The 17,481-nt window shown below is 40.5% G+C and overlaps 1 protein-coding gene across 2 annotated transcripts in view; it reads right to left on the reverse strand.

Annotated features, from left to right (window-relative positions):
• THSD7B (thrombospondin type 1 domain containing 7B) overlaps positions 1–17,481 on the reverse strand; it is a 329,723-nt gene that overhangs the window by 67,207 nt on the left and 245,035 nt on the right. For both annotated transcript variants that reach the window (XM_026123469.2, XM_026123470.2), the window contains exon 16: positions 13,847–14,025. In XM_026123469.2, the coding sequence (XP_025979254.2) occupies positions 13,847–14,025 (179 nt within the window). The remainder of the gene's footprint in view (positions 1–13,846; positions 14,026–17,481) is intronic.

Below are 17,481 nucleotides of genomic sequence, written 5' to 3' on the forward strand. Positions count from 1 at the left end.
CTATTTTGTCTGCCCACCCGCTGATTACTGCGGTAATATCTGCTTTGCACGGACGGAGCACTCGCATTCTCTCAACAAGACAAACTCCAAGTATAATTGATTTCTCTGATGGATTTTCTAATGAGTATCTATTGCTTCTCTAGTTGCTCAAGTACTCACTCACTGATGTTTGTGTCCCAACAAATATAAATCCTGTTCATTTACTATCCAACTTTACAACCAGCTATTAGCTGGGAGAAAACAACATGAAAGAAAAACCATCAACGTCCCTGCACTTAGAAATGTCGCGGCGCAGCCTTGCATCGCCCTTCCTGGCACTAGCCAGAGGAGCAAAATACTCTGCCCTGTAGCTGGCAGTAGCTAAAGCTGAGCCTTAGTAAAAAGTAGCATGATAACATGCTGCAAATCAAACTTTAACTAAACCATATGCTGAGCCAAAATACAATTGAAAGTGCTGTTTTCCAGTGACTGCAGCAGTATCAAAAATATACGTTACTATAAGGAGAATTAATAGCCACTGGGCCTGGCTTACAGACACAGATTTATACCAAAACTTGGATTTAAAATTTGTATTTAAAGTAAGGATTTGCCATCTTATGGAGGAGCTCATAGATGAGATGGATAAACATTTGGCACGCACATTTTGAGCCAGATCTGGATCCCTAGTTGCAGAGAAATAATTCATTAATAACTGGATTAATAGCAGCAAAGATAATACTGTTTAGCTGTCAGAAGAATGATTCACATACACAAATATATGTTCCAGATGGCCTGTTACGAGTAGGCTGAATTTAAACTAAAGGTCTGGACTGATTTTAAAGAATTTGAAAATCTATACACTTATATTACAGCTCAAGAAACATGCCCGGCAAGACCAAACGCAATGTCCTGAGGTGCCTCGTGGGAGTCTGGTCTCTTCCTCTAAGTGCCCGCGGTGTTTGGAGCTTGGGCCCAGGAGTCCGGGGCGCCGCGTGTGCCCAGCGCTCTCCATAACTTACAGGGCACCCGGAATTCCCACTGGAACAAGGGAAGCCAAAAAACCTGAATTCAACGTACTGCATATCTATAGAAGAGCATTCACAAATGTACCTTCACTATTTTCTCCAGTTAAATGCATATATAATAGAACATTTTTAAGAAAGTGCTCTGATTAGGTTTTCATTACTTTCTAGAGTCTTAGAAGAGACCGCTAAACCTAACTGTTTTTCTTTTTATTACTCTTCTTATTCAGGCTCTTCAGAACACTAGTGGAAACATGCTTATGCCTGATAGTTAATTAGATGGTTCCTGAATCACGTCAATCAAAAAAAGAAAAAATTCTCATCTTTATTTAACAAAGCTGTAATTTAAACCTAACTTATAAAAGAATAAAGGACACCTAAACTTAACACGACAGAATAAACTGTTGGCTGCAGATTGACCATGAGAGCTGACAGATACTAAATCACATTTATTTGGTTTAGCATTCTAATTGTCAAAGTTAATAGTAATTAATACTAATTGTCTAACTGCCAAACCCCTGCAGAATACCATGGATAAAATCTTCCTCACTACTTGAAAGATACCTACAGTTTTTATCTAAAAGACGACATGGGACATCTTCTGTATGCTTTTGTAGCAAAACGATTCCATTTTCATCAAGTAAAAAAAGAGTTTCAAGGTTCTTACTAATGACTCCTAAATCTAACTTTAAAAACGGAAGGTTTTATAAGATCCAGAAGCAAAGCTTTGTCTCAAGAACAGTTAAGACTGTTCAGTGACAAAACTGTAATTACATATAAAGTTAGTTAGAAAATTCAGAACTACTGAGGCTAACGGGCGGCTGCTCCTGCGGCGATTTGCAGCGGGTGACCAGCCGGGAGGACCCCGGGCAGACTTCTCCCCGACATCCCACCTGGCAGCAACAAGAAACGCGACTGCAGCCACACGAAAAGTTCAATGAACTGACAGAGGGCAGCTGACTCGCGGCTATACGAAATTCCTACTCCCACCGAAACCAGCAGCAAACACTTTCACCATCAACGGAATCGATATTGACACCAAACCTTTCTACCTGAAATCTGTAATGGAGGTATCAGACTCCAAAAACGCCACAGAAAGATCTAAATTTTGCGCTTGAAGCTGGCGCATATATTTTCAAATAATAAAAGACAATATTTGAGGTGTAGGAAAACAAGTATATGAAAAATCCAACCAGATGACTATCCCGAAACACGGAACTCCAAACAGTCTGGTTAAAACCCTTCAAGTTTTGCTGAAATTCAAACCTAACCATCTCTGCTATCCATACAGAAATTATGCGAATTCTTTAATATAAAACTATATGGAGAAAAAAATATTTTTATAATACATGCCGATTATTAATTAAGGGCAGAATAGCACAATAGTCCACCAACTTTAATAAAAGTTACTGTGGTGAGCAAACTAAAACAGAACACCGCACCTGGCTGTCCCGTTGTGCCCACAATGGCACGTGGGCCAACCCCAGGCCCAACAGGATTCGCCGTTAAAATGGAAATAACCTTTTTAAGCATACTTTTAAAATTACGAAAGCATAGCTGAAATCTGTCTCTTGTGAAACTGCGAACTGATCCTCTTCCCCTTCAGCACTAATCCATAACTCTGACAAGCACACGGACTACATTTGCCATAGGACCATAATCAATACCAGCTACACTTTACTAGGCACACTGATATGCAATTATCATTTGTTCTGAATTTGAATATTGGCTTTATATACCTGGTAGAGTTTTTTTAGTTCAAAGAGAGACTGTCCTGACAGTAGATTTGTTTTTAATTGCAACTATCTGCCTAATGTACTCACAAATCATTGCATCTACTCTATCTGTTACAGGAACAGTCTATTTGGTTCTACACCATCAAAAACCTCTATGAAAATACGATCACAATTCAACATACAGACAGTCCATTTGTGGCAGAAAGTTCCCGTTTTTTTGGTAGAGAGGATGTGAAACAGCAAAAATGCATCTTGTCCTTCTCATATCCCAAAGCGAAGGTTTAACACCTGAGACGCTGGCTCGTGTCACACCTGCTAGCGAACACAGGGTTTCACCCAACGCTGCCTTCACAAAATCCTGGTTTCCTGGTTATGTTACAATACGAGGAACAGCTGACTCAAAAATAACATGAATTATATAAGGATTAGAAGCTCTCATAAGTTTTAATTAGCCAATAAATCACAACAGACTACAGGGGACTGATGATTTATGCACTCCTCAAGTGAAAAGCAGTAAATAAAATTTGACAAGGCAGGATATACATCTCATTACAGAAGAGCAATCTACCCATTCACCTTCCATTAATACACAGAAATCCCCGCCTTTAGCCTTTCTCCTGGTGGCTACGGCCTACGACACGCTCATTTATAACACACAGATAGATGTCGGCGATCCACAATGATCTCTACGTAAATACGGAAGGATTAGCCACATCTGCACAAGCAGCCCTTGGTTGCAAGCCTTCGCGTGAACATCGCGGGCCCCGAGGCTTGCCCGGCCCGCCGGGAGCTCACTCGCAGCACCTCCATCACCCATGCACCCATGCTCGGGATGCGCCTGGCACCGTGATGCCCCAGAATTTCCTTGAACGAAAATTCAAGAGCAACAGAAAAGAATAAAACCCTTTACTGGAACTATGAACGAGGCGAGCTCCCTATCCTTCTTCCTCTATCGCCCTCTCCCAGAGAGGGCCATTCGCACCCGTTGCCTTGGTTCGCCTGCTAACACAGACGTTTCAGGAGGCAGTGAGAGCCCTGCGCGGCTGTACAGCAGAGACGGATTTAATTTCCTCTTTCTTTTCCAAAACCCACCTGTATGTGACTAGAATGAATTTCAGCTCCTGGAAAACAGCCCTTGCATACAAGGGACCTCCCTGACATGGGTGTTAGGTTTGACAGTCACTCGGAAAGCTGTAATTGGGCCTTGATTTCCAAAATCACAGAGTGGTTTATATTCCGACCAGCAATCTGGTGACACTGATGATCCCGATGCTGTCACCTAAAAAAGATGCAAAATTCATGCATTCAGCTCGTAGTTCAGACGCGTGCCTTCAGCTGATGGCGAACCCAGCACAAAGTGCGTAGTCATGTGCCGAGAGATCAAGAGGAGGACAGAAGGTCATTTTCACTTTTATTCTGCCGTCTTGGAGGAGAAAACCAATTAAACAACATAAAAAGAAAATAAAATCCATTCCTGAATCTATCCATCAGCTATACTGCATAAAACAAAGCAAACAGAACAAATGATATGGGTGTAATTTCTGGGAAATGGCCAGAAGAAATGTCTGCACCAGAAAAAATATTAACACTTCTTAAGTATTAATCAATGATAAGTGCTATAGGTGGAACAACACAGCAATACTAAATACTTAAAAAAAAAAAAAAAAAAAAAAAAAAAAAAAAAAAAGAGGCAAGACCCACATTAATTTAAGGACCATAATGCAAGAGGTGCCTGAGCCTTACTGGGCTTCTCAGTAGCCTTGAGAGATGAATTAACATACCATGTATCTCCACGTCCATTCTCCCCGCCGGAACTACAACTTCATTACAAATTATTGTCACTTCATAAAGGAGAGTCAGAAATTGCAAAAACATACACTTAGTGCTGAACTTTATATCCTAAGCTTTCAGAGCAGATTCAAAGCAAGCAGGCGAGTCGGACCACCTTTAAGAAACTACTCCTCCAAGGATAAAACCATCCAGCTGAATTTAGTAGACTCTAAACTGAGGACGCACACAGCCTGCTGAGCACGAGAAAACGCCATGCCCTCTTCCTCCTAAAAGACATTGCTCCCCAGCGGAGAAAAGAAAGAGTGATCAAAATCTTGTTCACCAGCCAAGCCAGAAATGCCCCCGCAGCACAGCAAAGACCTCAGCGCAGAGGTCTGCACGAGACGCTCGTATTCTGCTGAACAAAGCGTATTCGGGATCCTCTACCCAGCACAGAGGAAATTCATGCCACGGCCTTCGATCTTCCCGCATGCCAGCATCCGAGTTGGGGCACACTGCCCTGACGCCCTTTTCCACAGCTTCCCCCTGGAAGAGGCTCTCGCTGGATCCTGACCACGTGCGACACAGCGGGGAGCGGCCGGCCCAAGCCCCGGCACTCCGCACCGCTCGGGATGGGGCCCTGGGTTACCCACGCGGGCTCCGAAAATCGGACGCAGAACCCAGCTGCCTTCGCCTTAATTTGCTCCTTGTTCAATATCTCACCAACATCTTGCTGCGTTCAGACTTCAAAAAGTTCTGAAATCGTTACGTGGCAGGTGCACAGAACTGCAAATTATTATAATTAATTTTATGACTTGACTTAGAATCTATTTCAAAAGAAATTTCCACATTCTTGTCGTCTTCTCTCAGAGCAAACATTGCTATATAATCATCAAGATAATATTTCGGAAACTAATTTGGTACACACAGAAATAATAAAAGAGAGTGAAGAAAAGGAAAACATGTTAAAATCTTCATCTAGCTTGCCAAAAGCAAGAAAAGTGATAGCTCTCTGTTTAATTCACTGTCTCTGAAGACTGAGTCACATATGACAAGATGTATAAAAAGCCAAGTAGCTGTATTTTTCACATCTTACCACATGAAAAGGTAAAGACAAATCAACATTTTTTATTTTGAGTATTCTTGGTTTTGTTCCAACTAGAACAGAACCTGTGTACTTATTTTAACCGTTACACAACATTTCCCTTCCATAATGACTGCGATTGTAAAACCGAGAACAAATTACCCTGCAAAAACTTTACAGAGAAGAAATAGAAAACTTTCTAAAAGGAGGAAGGGGGGAAAAAGCCCACGATGAAGCTGCTGCCAGGGAATAGCTAAGGCATCAATCCTTTGCGCTCTTTTGCTCCTACGACAAAGACAAGGCAGAGTAAGTTCAGCCTCGGCGTTAGATGCTGTCACGCTGATTTATGACACACGGCGGATGCCGGTCCTCCAACGTGACATATTGTCCACACGAGATTCAGCACAAACCAAACTTCTTTCCTTAAAAAATATCACCCAAAGCAATTTCTCTTCACTTCCTAAGGTGAAATGATAATACTCTGTCCACTGGGCAACCCAACCTCTGACAGCGGATTTTCCATTTAATTCCATTTCTACTGCACAGATATAAATAGGACAAAGCACTTTTGGTATACTTCCTGCCTTTTACTCTGTTTTCCAGTACGCTACCATAAAAATGTTAATTTTATTCTTCAGCAACAAAAACAGGAACCCCATATTTGAACCAGAAATGATTACCAAGACTTTTCAATTCAAGAGAGAGATAAATGTATCACTTTCTTGTACAACTCTGTTTGGATATGTATTTTATTAAGAACTCGGTACGGACTGTAGGAGGCACAAAAATGTAGTTTAACCAGTAAAGCACAAGGCTGCTAATTTTTGTGGATTTTAATGCAGAATTTTTCACAGTAATTCCTGGGCAGTGGATTGGCATAGTATATTTAACTTCTGTAAGTGCAAGTGTATTCTCAGAATCACGGAAAATGGCTTGACACCACATGCTAATACGCATTATTACTGGTGGGAAGTGTGAAAGAGCTATACAGAATACAAAGCAAAGTACGAATAATTTCCAAGATGTTGCTGAACTGTTCAATTTCTGCAAGGAGAGCGCTTTTCATAAATGATCATTGTTAAAATACGTCTATATAACATCTTTACTCAACAGAAAACTTGCAGAAGAGATGAAAATCGAGTGTGGATAGCTAATGAAACTGAATACAGCATAACATATGCTGGGAATTATAGTGCACGATACAGATTATATTGTCCTGAAGGACAACACAGGACACGGCCGTATCTATCTATCTGGAAGCTGAAGTATTGCATGCTTCTCTCTGGAGACTTTTTAGACATTTCCTTCAGGAACTAGCACTCCGACTATACAGATTGGGCTTTGGTACTTTTGCACATTTAGTTTTTGTTGTTGTTGTATTTGGTATTAAATTACTGTTTGGTATCAAAACTTTCAGCCATAGCAAGGAAAAGCTAAGAAAACTAGGGTTTTTTTCACTCTATTTTGAGACTCAAAATTGTCCCACATTATTGTATTTAGAGGGCAAAAGGGCAATTAGAGGACAAATATGTTCTATACTGTAGTTCTTTGCTTCTACTCTGAGTGGGAGGAAAACAGGTATTCTGAAGGTAAAGCTGAGATAAGGATGGGATTTTTGTTTCCAGAAGTGAAGTGTCAATAGAGAGAGCTAGAGGAACATAGAGGTGAACCGTGCCCTTGCACATCATCTAAAGGGATCTCAGAGTTGATGTTACTGATACACTGGCACATGACCAGGCTCAAAAATAAATTACCGGAATTTCAAATCAGTGAAAGCAAGAGGTTTCATGAGTACCTTCCAACAGGTTTAGTGACTTTTTTGACCACCAGAATTCTGTATTATAAAAAGAAGTGATTTAATCAGGAGCTATTTATAGCTAATACATTATTAATGACATTCTTGCAGCTTCTGATATTGAAAGGGAAGGGACATACACGCCAAGACACCCAGGAATTGTATGTGAGCCTAGTTCACTGACGGCAATGAAAGACGTGGGGCTCACACTTCTCGCACAGGAACCCGACAGTTTCAAAGACGCGTCATATACACACACACGCACATATGTGTGTGGCTGTAAAATATGTTTGTGCAAAGGAAGAGCATCACTATTACACCAAAATAAAGCATGAAAATAAATCCTTTGATAGTCAGACGCACTCAAAATTAAGAAAATAAATATTATTTTAATAAATTCATAGTCAGATAGGAGACGGAAAGATAAACAAAAGAGGTTGCAAATATTTTTTCCTCAGCAGGTACGGACTGGAATATAAGTTCAAGGAAGGGAAATGGGAAAAATGTAGCACAGTTAGCTGTTGCTTCTCCAGAAACTTTATTGTGTATGAAATTATTGCTCTTTCCAAGGGCACTTACCTACCTAAATAAAAAAGCAGCCGTTTCGCTGCAGCGCCTTGCAATAAAGCGTGCAATATTGCCCCGCTTTAGGCAGAGCTCTGAGGCAGTCCAAGGCTTGCAGGTTCAGGGTCAAGGCATTTGGGGATCACAGAAATGTGACTTGCGAGATGTGAGCCAAGAATTGCCTTGCGAGGCTGCCACTGAATGTGAATAAGTCTACATAATACCGTGCTATTTATCTAACATTTTTTGGTTAATTAAAGTGTGTAAGGGCCCGGAAACATCTTAATAAAAGGCTTTTCCTGAGCAGACCTTTCCTAACGTAACTGGTTGGAAAAGGGGAAAAATAACCCACAGCCGTCCTCCCGACCCCTAGTCCAAGCCCAGTTTTATTTGGCAGAATATAGCGATTTCTACAATTAACATTAGTATTCAAGCCTATCCAATCTTTTACATTCTAACCGTGAGTTTTCAAAGCCTGTAATTTTGTCTGGTTTTTCACTTTTGAAATGAAATTTGACACATTCAGTGCTAATCAAAAAAACCTGTTTTCTCTGAAGCATGAGTAGAACTAAACCAGTCGTTTTCTATGAAAAGATTACCAGAAATTCATACGTCTTCACGCTTGCTTCCAAGAGATCTGTTCTGTAAATGTACCACTCTCCTCCATCTCCCTCTAAATTTTGTATGAGATTTCAGGAAAAGGACTTTCAACTGCACATGTAAGGTGTCTGTATTTCTTATATTTTGATGTGTGCTGTCATTTTTAGAGTGAACATCTGAAAATGTCATTAAGAATAAAATGTTTATTTTAAAGGAGGCAGTAAGTCTCAATTGCAAATACCTCAGATTTTCTCCTGCTCTGCCTGCCTTTACAAATGCTCTCAAGTCTTTAAAAATATGTGCTTAAATATATACAGTATATATGAAGGGAATAAACTATTTGCTGTGATATTTGTCCTTTATCAGGACGGGGTTAGAGAGAGAGGGGGGAGGGAGGAGAAGGAGGGAAAATCTTGACAAGAATATATATTAGGGCAATCAATAAAGAGATAATCCTTGGAATTCATGAGTCTTTAAAACAAGATGCATTTTCTTGTAGTAATCCTAAAAACCTATAAAAGAATATTCACGCAATAAAACCCCTATAACTCATATTTAACCTTTCATCATGTAGAACTACGTATTAAATAGCTTAGCAACTGCATGCTGTGTAAGTGCATTTAAACAGGCGCAAAAAGAGAAAAATGTAAATGCTACCCCTCTTTTAGCATGCGCTGCACAGCCGAGGACATCTGCCAGCTGGCCCCATAATCCGATCGGCTGCTCAGGAGCAATCACACCCGCAGATAAGCACTACTCGGCTTCCACACACACTGCCCATTTTCTTTACAAGAGGTGGCAAAAACGTAGTTAGCGCTAACTCTTAAACAATTTTCACGCAGAGGTACAAGACAAAAGTTTTTCAACATACCGCATGGAATCGGGGTTAAAATACTGTAATTTTTCCCCCAAATAATGTAATTCACCTTTCACAGGGAAATAATATGAAGAAAGGCAAAGGCTAACGTGGCTATCTCAAACTGAATGACTGTATTAGAATACCACATGCATATCGCCCATGCAAACTGTCCCTACAATTAAAAATTGCAGTGAAAATCTGGCAGGGCTCAACATACTCTACTGACGTTATAATGAGAGGAAGAACTATATCACAGCAGAATTAATGCTCCCGAGCTCCCCTCTCGCACCTACTGCAAAGCGGCTGGGCTGGGGGAGGCCAGCGGGCAGGACGGCGTCCAGGCAGGGGAAGGGGCTTCGAAGCACGCCAGCCCTTGGGAAAGGCGAGCCCTCGGCTCAGCCCACTCGTCTCGGCCAATTCCTCCATGGAATATCGTGCAGTAATAGGACGTGTTATTATCGCAGTATAAAATTAAATTTATGCTAAAAAGTTCTGTCCTGAATACACAAGCAAACCGCACTGCACTGATTAAACTAATTCTAGGAAGAGAGGCTTTTATGATGCAGTTTATGTGATTCAGATTATTTATATTGGTCAAATAAATGGTTTTGCTCATGTAATTTGCCTCTCTCTCTGAAGCAGCAGCTAATGTTAAAGTACCTGTATTGGCAAGGCCCTGGAAATGGGGGAAAAGTGGAAAAAGAGAACTGCTGCAATACTGTTTCAAGGTCTACCCTCTGTACCTAAATTTATGTCAAATACCTGAAAGGCATTCAAAAAAGAGAGAGAGGAGCTTAGAAAATACCCTTCAAAAAGAGAGTTGAAAGATGATTTGACTTAATGAGAAAAAGACACAAAGTGACTGCAGGCCCTAATTATAATGACTGGATAATGGACACTTCTCCAAAGTAATTGATTAAGTTCTAACAAGACCCAAGTTAAAACCAGATTGAGTTATACAAGTATTAGAGAAATAATATGGAAATAATAAGGCAAATATACTGGGTCCTTGGAGTTTATTCTTAGTTCTAAGTTATCTAATGTCTTTATCAACTACCTAAAACACAATATAACACAAAACCCAGCAAAAAATAATCTTAGCACCAAGGTGATTTAGCTTTCTCATGTTTGATATCAAACAGAAGCGAGTGTCGCATTGCATGTATTTAACTCAGATTATATGACTATGTAAAGAATAATTAGGATGTCATATATTAACATATAATGAATTCCATAGAGTTTTGCTGAAGGATTTAAACACTGCCCAGACCAGAGGGGAAAAAAACGACCATCTGCCTTGCAGTGCATTAATGGTATGTGTCCAGCTTAGTTCACTATCAGAGTGATCAGCTAATTTGGTTTACCACCCGTGCAGGCAACTTTCGTGCCTTGCAATGCCTAAAGACCTCAGCGTTTCGAAACCAGCAATGGAAGTCAAAGTCCAGCGGGTGCAGAGCAAAACTCCTTCCCAGCTGCACACAGGATTAAGAAGCGTATGGGGAAGTGAAGAAGAGAAATAAATACACACGTATACGTGTATAGTGAGAGTAACTGGAAACATTTTCTTCCAATGACTGGATCAAGGGCCAAATCCCTAATAACTTCACTGGGACAAGGATTTCTTCCCAAGGTTTTCCTTTTATGTGGACAAAATGGGGCGGGGGAACCGGAGGGGAGCAGGGAACAGGACGTGTTTGAAGACCTGCTCCTGCTCCCCGCAAGCTGCTCGATCTGCTCCTGGAACTGCTGTGTGAAGTCCAATGTGAGGAGATCACAGTAAATTAGCACAATGATTTTTTCTTATCCTAAAAGCTCTGAAGTATACAGGATTCAATCCAACCCTATAAACCTAAATTGGAAAAAGGTAATCCATTTTGCGATAAAACAGCTAGAAATAGCTTCTATCCTACGGAAAAAAAAAAAAATATCCCCCAAAGCAGACCTTAATGCAATCCTACGGTGTCACCACTAAAGCACACAATAGGAAGCCCTCTAATGAATTCAGTAGGTTCTAGACGAAGCCTTGTGTTCCTGGAAAAGAGGCAAAAAGCACCAAGCACATTTATATTAATAACAGCCACAGCTTTTCGCAAGGACTGTGCACCGATAAACCTTACAAAGAAATAATTTCCAGCGTTAAACAATTTCTTTCCTTTAATATCTTCTGAAAGGGTTTTGAAATTAGCAAATATAACCTGTGTGGGAATAGGCAAAACTTTATAGCAATAAGTTTACTTTTAATAGAAGTAGTCTGCTGTGTCTATGGGTAACAAACCCCAGTATCTTTTCATTACAAAGGAGCTTATTGTTACCATACGACTTACTGTGGGATTTCATTTGGCTTCTTTGGTGATCTGCCTGATCTATTAGCAAAAGCACTGAGGTATGGACAACATACACTTTACTGCAGTTTTATATTTTCTTGGTCCCTGCTGCTTTTAAGTTAGGCTACTGCCTACAAATTTTGAATAGTAATAAGCAATAAAAAGAATTTAACAAGTTTCTCCAAGGAAAAAATAAACTGCGAGGAAAATTAAGCAAGTTCAGAATCAGGTGTTGGAAGTAGTCCTGCATCCCCGGACGCGACTGCTGCGTAGCGGTTGCAAGGTAAATAACTGGTGCTGCCAGCTCAAACACCTGCAAGCCATTACACTAATCTCTGTATGCCTATTCTTAAAGACCTTTTATATATATTCCACAACATACTTTCATATATATATTCAAAATATATACATATATGAAGTCCCTTGTGCATGACACTCGCTGTCCTATCATCGACTAATTTTGATCGTTGAACTGGCAAAAAAGAAGAGGCAAAACTAAACAGTACTTCATCAATGTTAATTAGTGTGCAGAATTAACCAGTAAATGTAGGAAATCACTGTTAGTTTTGTAGAAATACTTATAGGATTATCTAAATACATGCTGATTTTTTTCTTTAGAGTAACAATTTAGAGATTATTTTCCTCTGATGAGATGCTTCCATATTCAATATACAGCGATTAATGTTGGAGGGAATATGTGCATAGTGCTATTTTAGTCAATGCATATTTAATGAGCGTTCTTGCAGCAACCACAGTCTCAGAGAGAGATAAAGATTTTTAAAATATCCCAAGACATCCAAGTTTTCAGACGTTTATACTCCATCGAGGGGGGATTATTTGTCTGGGGTTCCTGTGCTCCGGGAGAGAAAAAAAATCTCTCTTGGATAAGAAATAGTGTGTTTCAGGTCAAATTTTGCTGTTACGCAAGCATCTTCCTCTCAGTCCTCAGGAGGTTCTAGGACTGCCTACAACATCCTCTCCTACAAAGGGAGGTCCCAGAGGTCACTTGTGCTGAAGAATAAAACAGACAATTTAATCCTGAGAACCCGGGTTGCAAAGAAAATATATTCTAACTCCAGCCTCTAATGCTCAAATTTTGACCATACAAACAAGGCATGAGTCAGAAAGAAACATCATGGTCCAAATGGGACTCTTAAGTAGTACTTGGATGATAAATGCTCTGAATCAACGTCCTTTTATCATAGCTTTGTATAATACATGCGACACTAACATCTAGTCAGGACAGGGTTGAGATTTTATACCGCAATAATAAAATAACAAGGATGGCTCATAAGGAGGACTGATTTAAGTAACAGGGAAAGTATGGTCGATGGACGTTAGACCGAAGGGATATGGCACTCAGAGGAGCAATGGATGTGCTTCACTTCCACTTCAGGCTTTCATCCAGACACAGGTTTCTAGTGCAATTTATAAGCAGTTTGTGTGGGCCACACCGATAACAACACCTGTCAGGGCCTGACCCTGATACTACCGGGGACACAGAACAATTTCATAGCAGTACTGAATGATTTTGGTATTTTTTTGGAACAAATAAAAAGAGGTGTTGTTATTATATTCTGGTGATACATTATGTTGAAAATATCCTTTCTTTGTACAGTTTTGTACTTTGTACCTTTGCACCATATTTTCTGGAAAAATGCTGTACTCATTTTCTGTTATGGGAATTTCTATCTGAAATAGGCTGATTTCATATTCACATGCATTTGTATTAACATACACTGAAAAACTATCTTGCAGTCATGCAATAGTAACTCTGAACAGCTATCAAGACTTCAAAAATTTCAAACAGTAAGATATAACTGTATCTGCTAAAATACTCATGAAAATCTGAAAGACAGCAGACCTCTGAAGTACCAAAACAAATGTAATCAAAACATTTAAATCAGATCATACTAAGGTACATGAACAGACATGGAGGAGTTCAAATAATAACTGTAACCTTCTCTTGGGACAATATCAAAATTAAGTTTGATGAGCTAGTTTCATAATTATTCTTGTATTTTTATTTCTTCACCAGCACAGGACCTTATGATTACAACTAAAAGTACAACAACCACCGTGAGATCTGACCTGGCTCTTTAACGCAGCTCACCTGATTCTTGAGGTCCAGTTTTGGGCAGGGACGACCTCCATTGTAGGGCTTCTCTTTGAGCCACCTGGAGCGGGTTCTCACTCCCATCCCACAGGACGAGCTGCACGGGGCCCAGCTAGACCAGTCACTCAACTTGCAATCAAATGGACAAGGAACCGTGCAAGGTTCTTCAATGTAACCTAAACCAAAAATCGAAGAAAGATGTTTTAATCAGAGCCACTTCTGTCCTCTAATGTCTCACTGCAATGTGTATAATCAACATACAAAGATAACTTTTTCCAAGTAGAAAAGATCTTGTGGTTTTACAGTGCTTTCCCGACACAAGATTATGATATTATTTGTAAAGAAAAAAGAAAAAAAAAAAAAAGAGCAGCGAGTGAAAGTAATTTCTTATTGGTTTAGTTCAATGATTGTGACTAAGGGCATCATAAAACCAATATAAAGGACACATTGACAAAAAGTAACTGCTGGGAAACTGGTAGCAGCCACTAGGTGCTAATTATTGTCCCTGCAAGAATTTGTCCATAATAAATTCTGTTGGCAGGTCACGCTGATGGTCTCCGCAGGGAATGGAGGAGCCTGGCCACGGCAAGGGCCCTCACCTCCCAGAGGAGCATGAGCTGCTCCTAGCGCAGGCGAAGCTTGCTGGATTCGTGCCCTTTACCCAAGCCAGAGAAAAAGGCACCTGGGAGGAGGAAAGACTTGAATGGAAATAAGTCCCAGCTGTGCCCAGGTGAAGGCTGGGAACGAAGGCTTGCACGGGCTGCTAGTGCAGGGATGTCACCACTGCAAACCCAGCCTGGGGAGGGTGGACACGCAGGAGCTGGGCTCCCTCTCAGCTGGACGCAGTGTGGGATCGTTCTTGGGAGACGCAGGTGACACATTATTGCCTCTCTACTCTGGTACTTCTCATTATATATCTTTGCAACTGTTTTGCCTATTATGGGTTTTAAAAATAACTTTCTAAAAGCTTGCCTTAAAATCAGACTAGTAGACATCTGCAGGGGCCAGCACCCCACTGGATTAGCACCCAGCAGGGCATCCCAGGGTAAAAGAAGAATTCCTCCATACAGCCATGTCCCCACCAGCAAGTCTGGGAACCGGCATGTGGAAGAGAGATCTTCCATAGCCCAGCACTGGCCACCAAGCTTCCCGCATGCAGAACGGTAATGCAGAGAGTGCCCAAAACACTCAGGGTCATGAACGAATTACTAAAATGGTCAACAGTGTGCAATAGTTCCTATACGTTCCTACTTACTATGCTATGTTCATTCTCCTTGAGTTTCTATTACCTGGTTGTCATGTCTGTATGCACTACTTTGATTTAAACAAAAAAAGAGATTTCACGTGAGAGCATGAAAGTCACTGGCTGCTAAGATCAGCCTTTATTACAAAAGGCTTAGGCCCTCTGACAGCTCTGATAATTATGATCATGGAAATAACTGGATTTCATCCCTACCAAATTTCTGGTATTTCTCATTTTTATGCCCTTTCTTTCCAGTTGGGTTTATCACACTTGCACTCTCCTGTATATTCTTTACCTACAGAATACCAAACTAGCTAATTCCATCATGCTTCTAAGGATTTCCCCACGCGCTGTTAAGATGACAGTCGCAGCAGCCTGGAAAGACAGAAGCAGCCTCCTTCCCAAACCCATGGACAATAGCCCTGAATGGCCAGGAAACATCAAAGCCGAGACATGGAAATTATTTTGGCCCACAGGCGATATTACTAGCTCTGCAGTGTCCCAACCAGCTGCCTACGCAGGACCAGGACTGTGTTACACCCCCAACACTGAGCCGAAGCAACAGCACGCTGCCCTTCTTCCCAGGCTGTACGCTGAAGGCATTTTCAGGAAGCTTTCAGACTTATTTAGGCATTTTCTCCCAGGAAACTATCCTCCTCCTGCAAGTATAACAAATAATGAAGTTGGTTTTGCAAACAGTGACTTAAAAAAATGCTAGAAACAACAGCAGTTCCTCCTTCTGTTACATGATGCTCTTTTTCTTCTCTGCCTTTGCTTTGTGCCAGGATTTGGTTACCTTCTCTTTTACAGCAGCCACCCAGGAGTCTGAGAGCTGCAATAATTTTTCCACAGTAACGTATGCTGTAACTCTTTCCTAAAGTTGTGTAACTAACCCTGTACAGTGGGCTCTGTTTTACTTTCCTACCTCATATTTCTCCGGGTTGAGCTGCCTTTTCATCTGCAGCTCTAAAGCCACTGGAATTAGATATCTTAGTTATTTCCTACCCAATCCACTATGGTGGTGTTTATGTTTCTTGAGATATTTCAACTTTGCATCTTTTGTATTCTTATCCAAATATTATACATGTGCACACCCATATACACATATTTCTAAAACAGACTCACATTTTCCAAAAGGAAACTTTCAACATCCCACTAATATCCTATTCCAACTGCTTAGGTTGCCACTCAAAGCAATTCACAATACATTATGGTAAGCAGAAGAAATTTTCTCGTGATAGATTAATGAGAAGCACTTCTCAGGCAGTTCTCCAAAGAGTTCTCTTCCACTACCATACGAAATATCGTTTTTCCTTGGGCTGTGTGACAGCCTAGGTAATTAACTCTCGACAGAAACAAAGACAGCACCTTGTTTCAAAGTAGGATTAGACAGAGGGGTTATCAACTTATCAGCAAAGGCAAAACAGGCTAAGCCTTTTGGCAGCTCAAGACCTACATCTATAATAAAAAAGAAATATAAGAAAGAAGAAATGTAAGAAAGAGGAAGGAGCAGTTATAATAAACTGTAGAGAAGTTTATAAAAAACTGGAGAGAGTTGTTCTAGTTCATCCCAGGGAAGTGCTGTGGGGATTCCTCAGCAAACCACAGAATTTCTGCAGACTTCCTGGTGCTGAGAGGCCAACTTATTGTATTTTGAGTTTCCTCACCCATACTTATAAATTATATTATTTGTAAATAAATAATGGCCAGCTAATAGAGCAATAAATTACATTACCGACCAAAAGAAACCAATTCTCTATACTGAACAACGCTACACAAACAAAACGGGAAGGTAACTTTCTTTCAAGCTCTTCCTGCAAGCTGCCATTATTTGCTCCATTAACCACTTGAGGTTAATTCTATGCTGAGAAACCCACAATCAAAGACTGCATTCAATAAAAAATTTCCTGCAAAAATCTTTATGTGACAAATCATGTCTGCATAGATGTATAACGTCTTTACAGATATTAGGTGAATCTAGTAAATAACATTGTACTCAGCTGCTTCCCAACCCTTCCACTGCCTGTGAGAATAGGACTTTCTGTTTCTCTCTGTAGGAGCCAAGGAGTGTTTGCAGCATCAGCCAGTGGGTGGAAAACAGTCCAGTATGGATATCCACAATGATCCTAGCATTGGCATTCCTACGAAACTTTTAACATTGGCGTGATGCATAATACAAGAAAAAAACATAGCAAGGAAGATATGCTATTAAAATCAGCTATTAATAAAGAATCCTACATTCAGGCTACTACCAGAAGAAGCAACAATAAAACAAAGTAACTAGCCAAAACCAGAGAAATATCATTGACCAAAACAAAATAGGAGTAAAGAAAAGAGCATAAAGGTCTTAGTTATTTCCACTCAGCTTGGCGAGACTAACTCAAGCCCG

This window comes from Dromaius novaehollandiae, chromosome 7 (assembly GCF_036370855.1).
Source record: "Dromaius novaehollandiae isolate bDroNov1 chromosome 7, bDroNov1.hap1, whole genome shotgun sequence".
Classification (NCBI taxonomy): Eukaryota; Metazoa; Chordata; class Aves; order Casuariiformes; family Dromaiidae; genus Dromaius; species Dromaius novaehollandiae.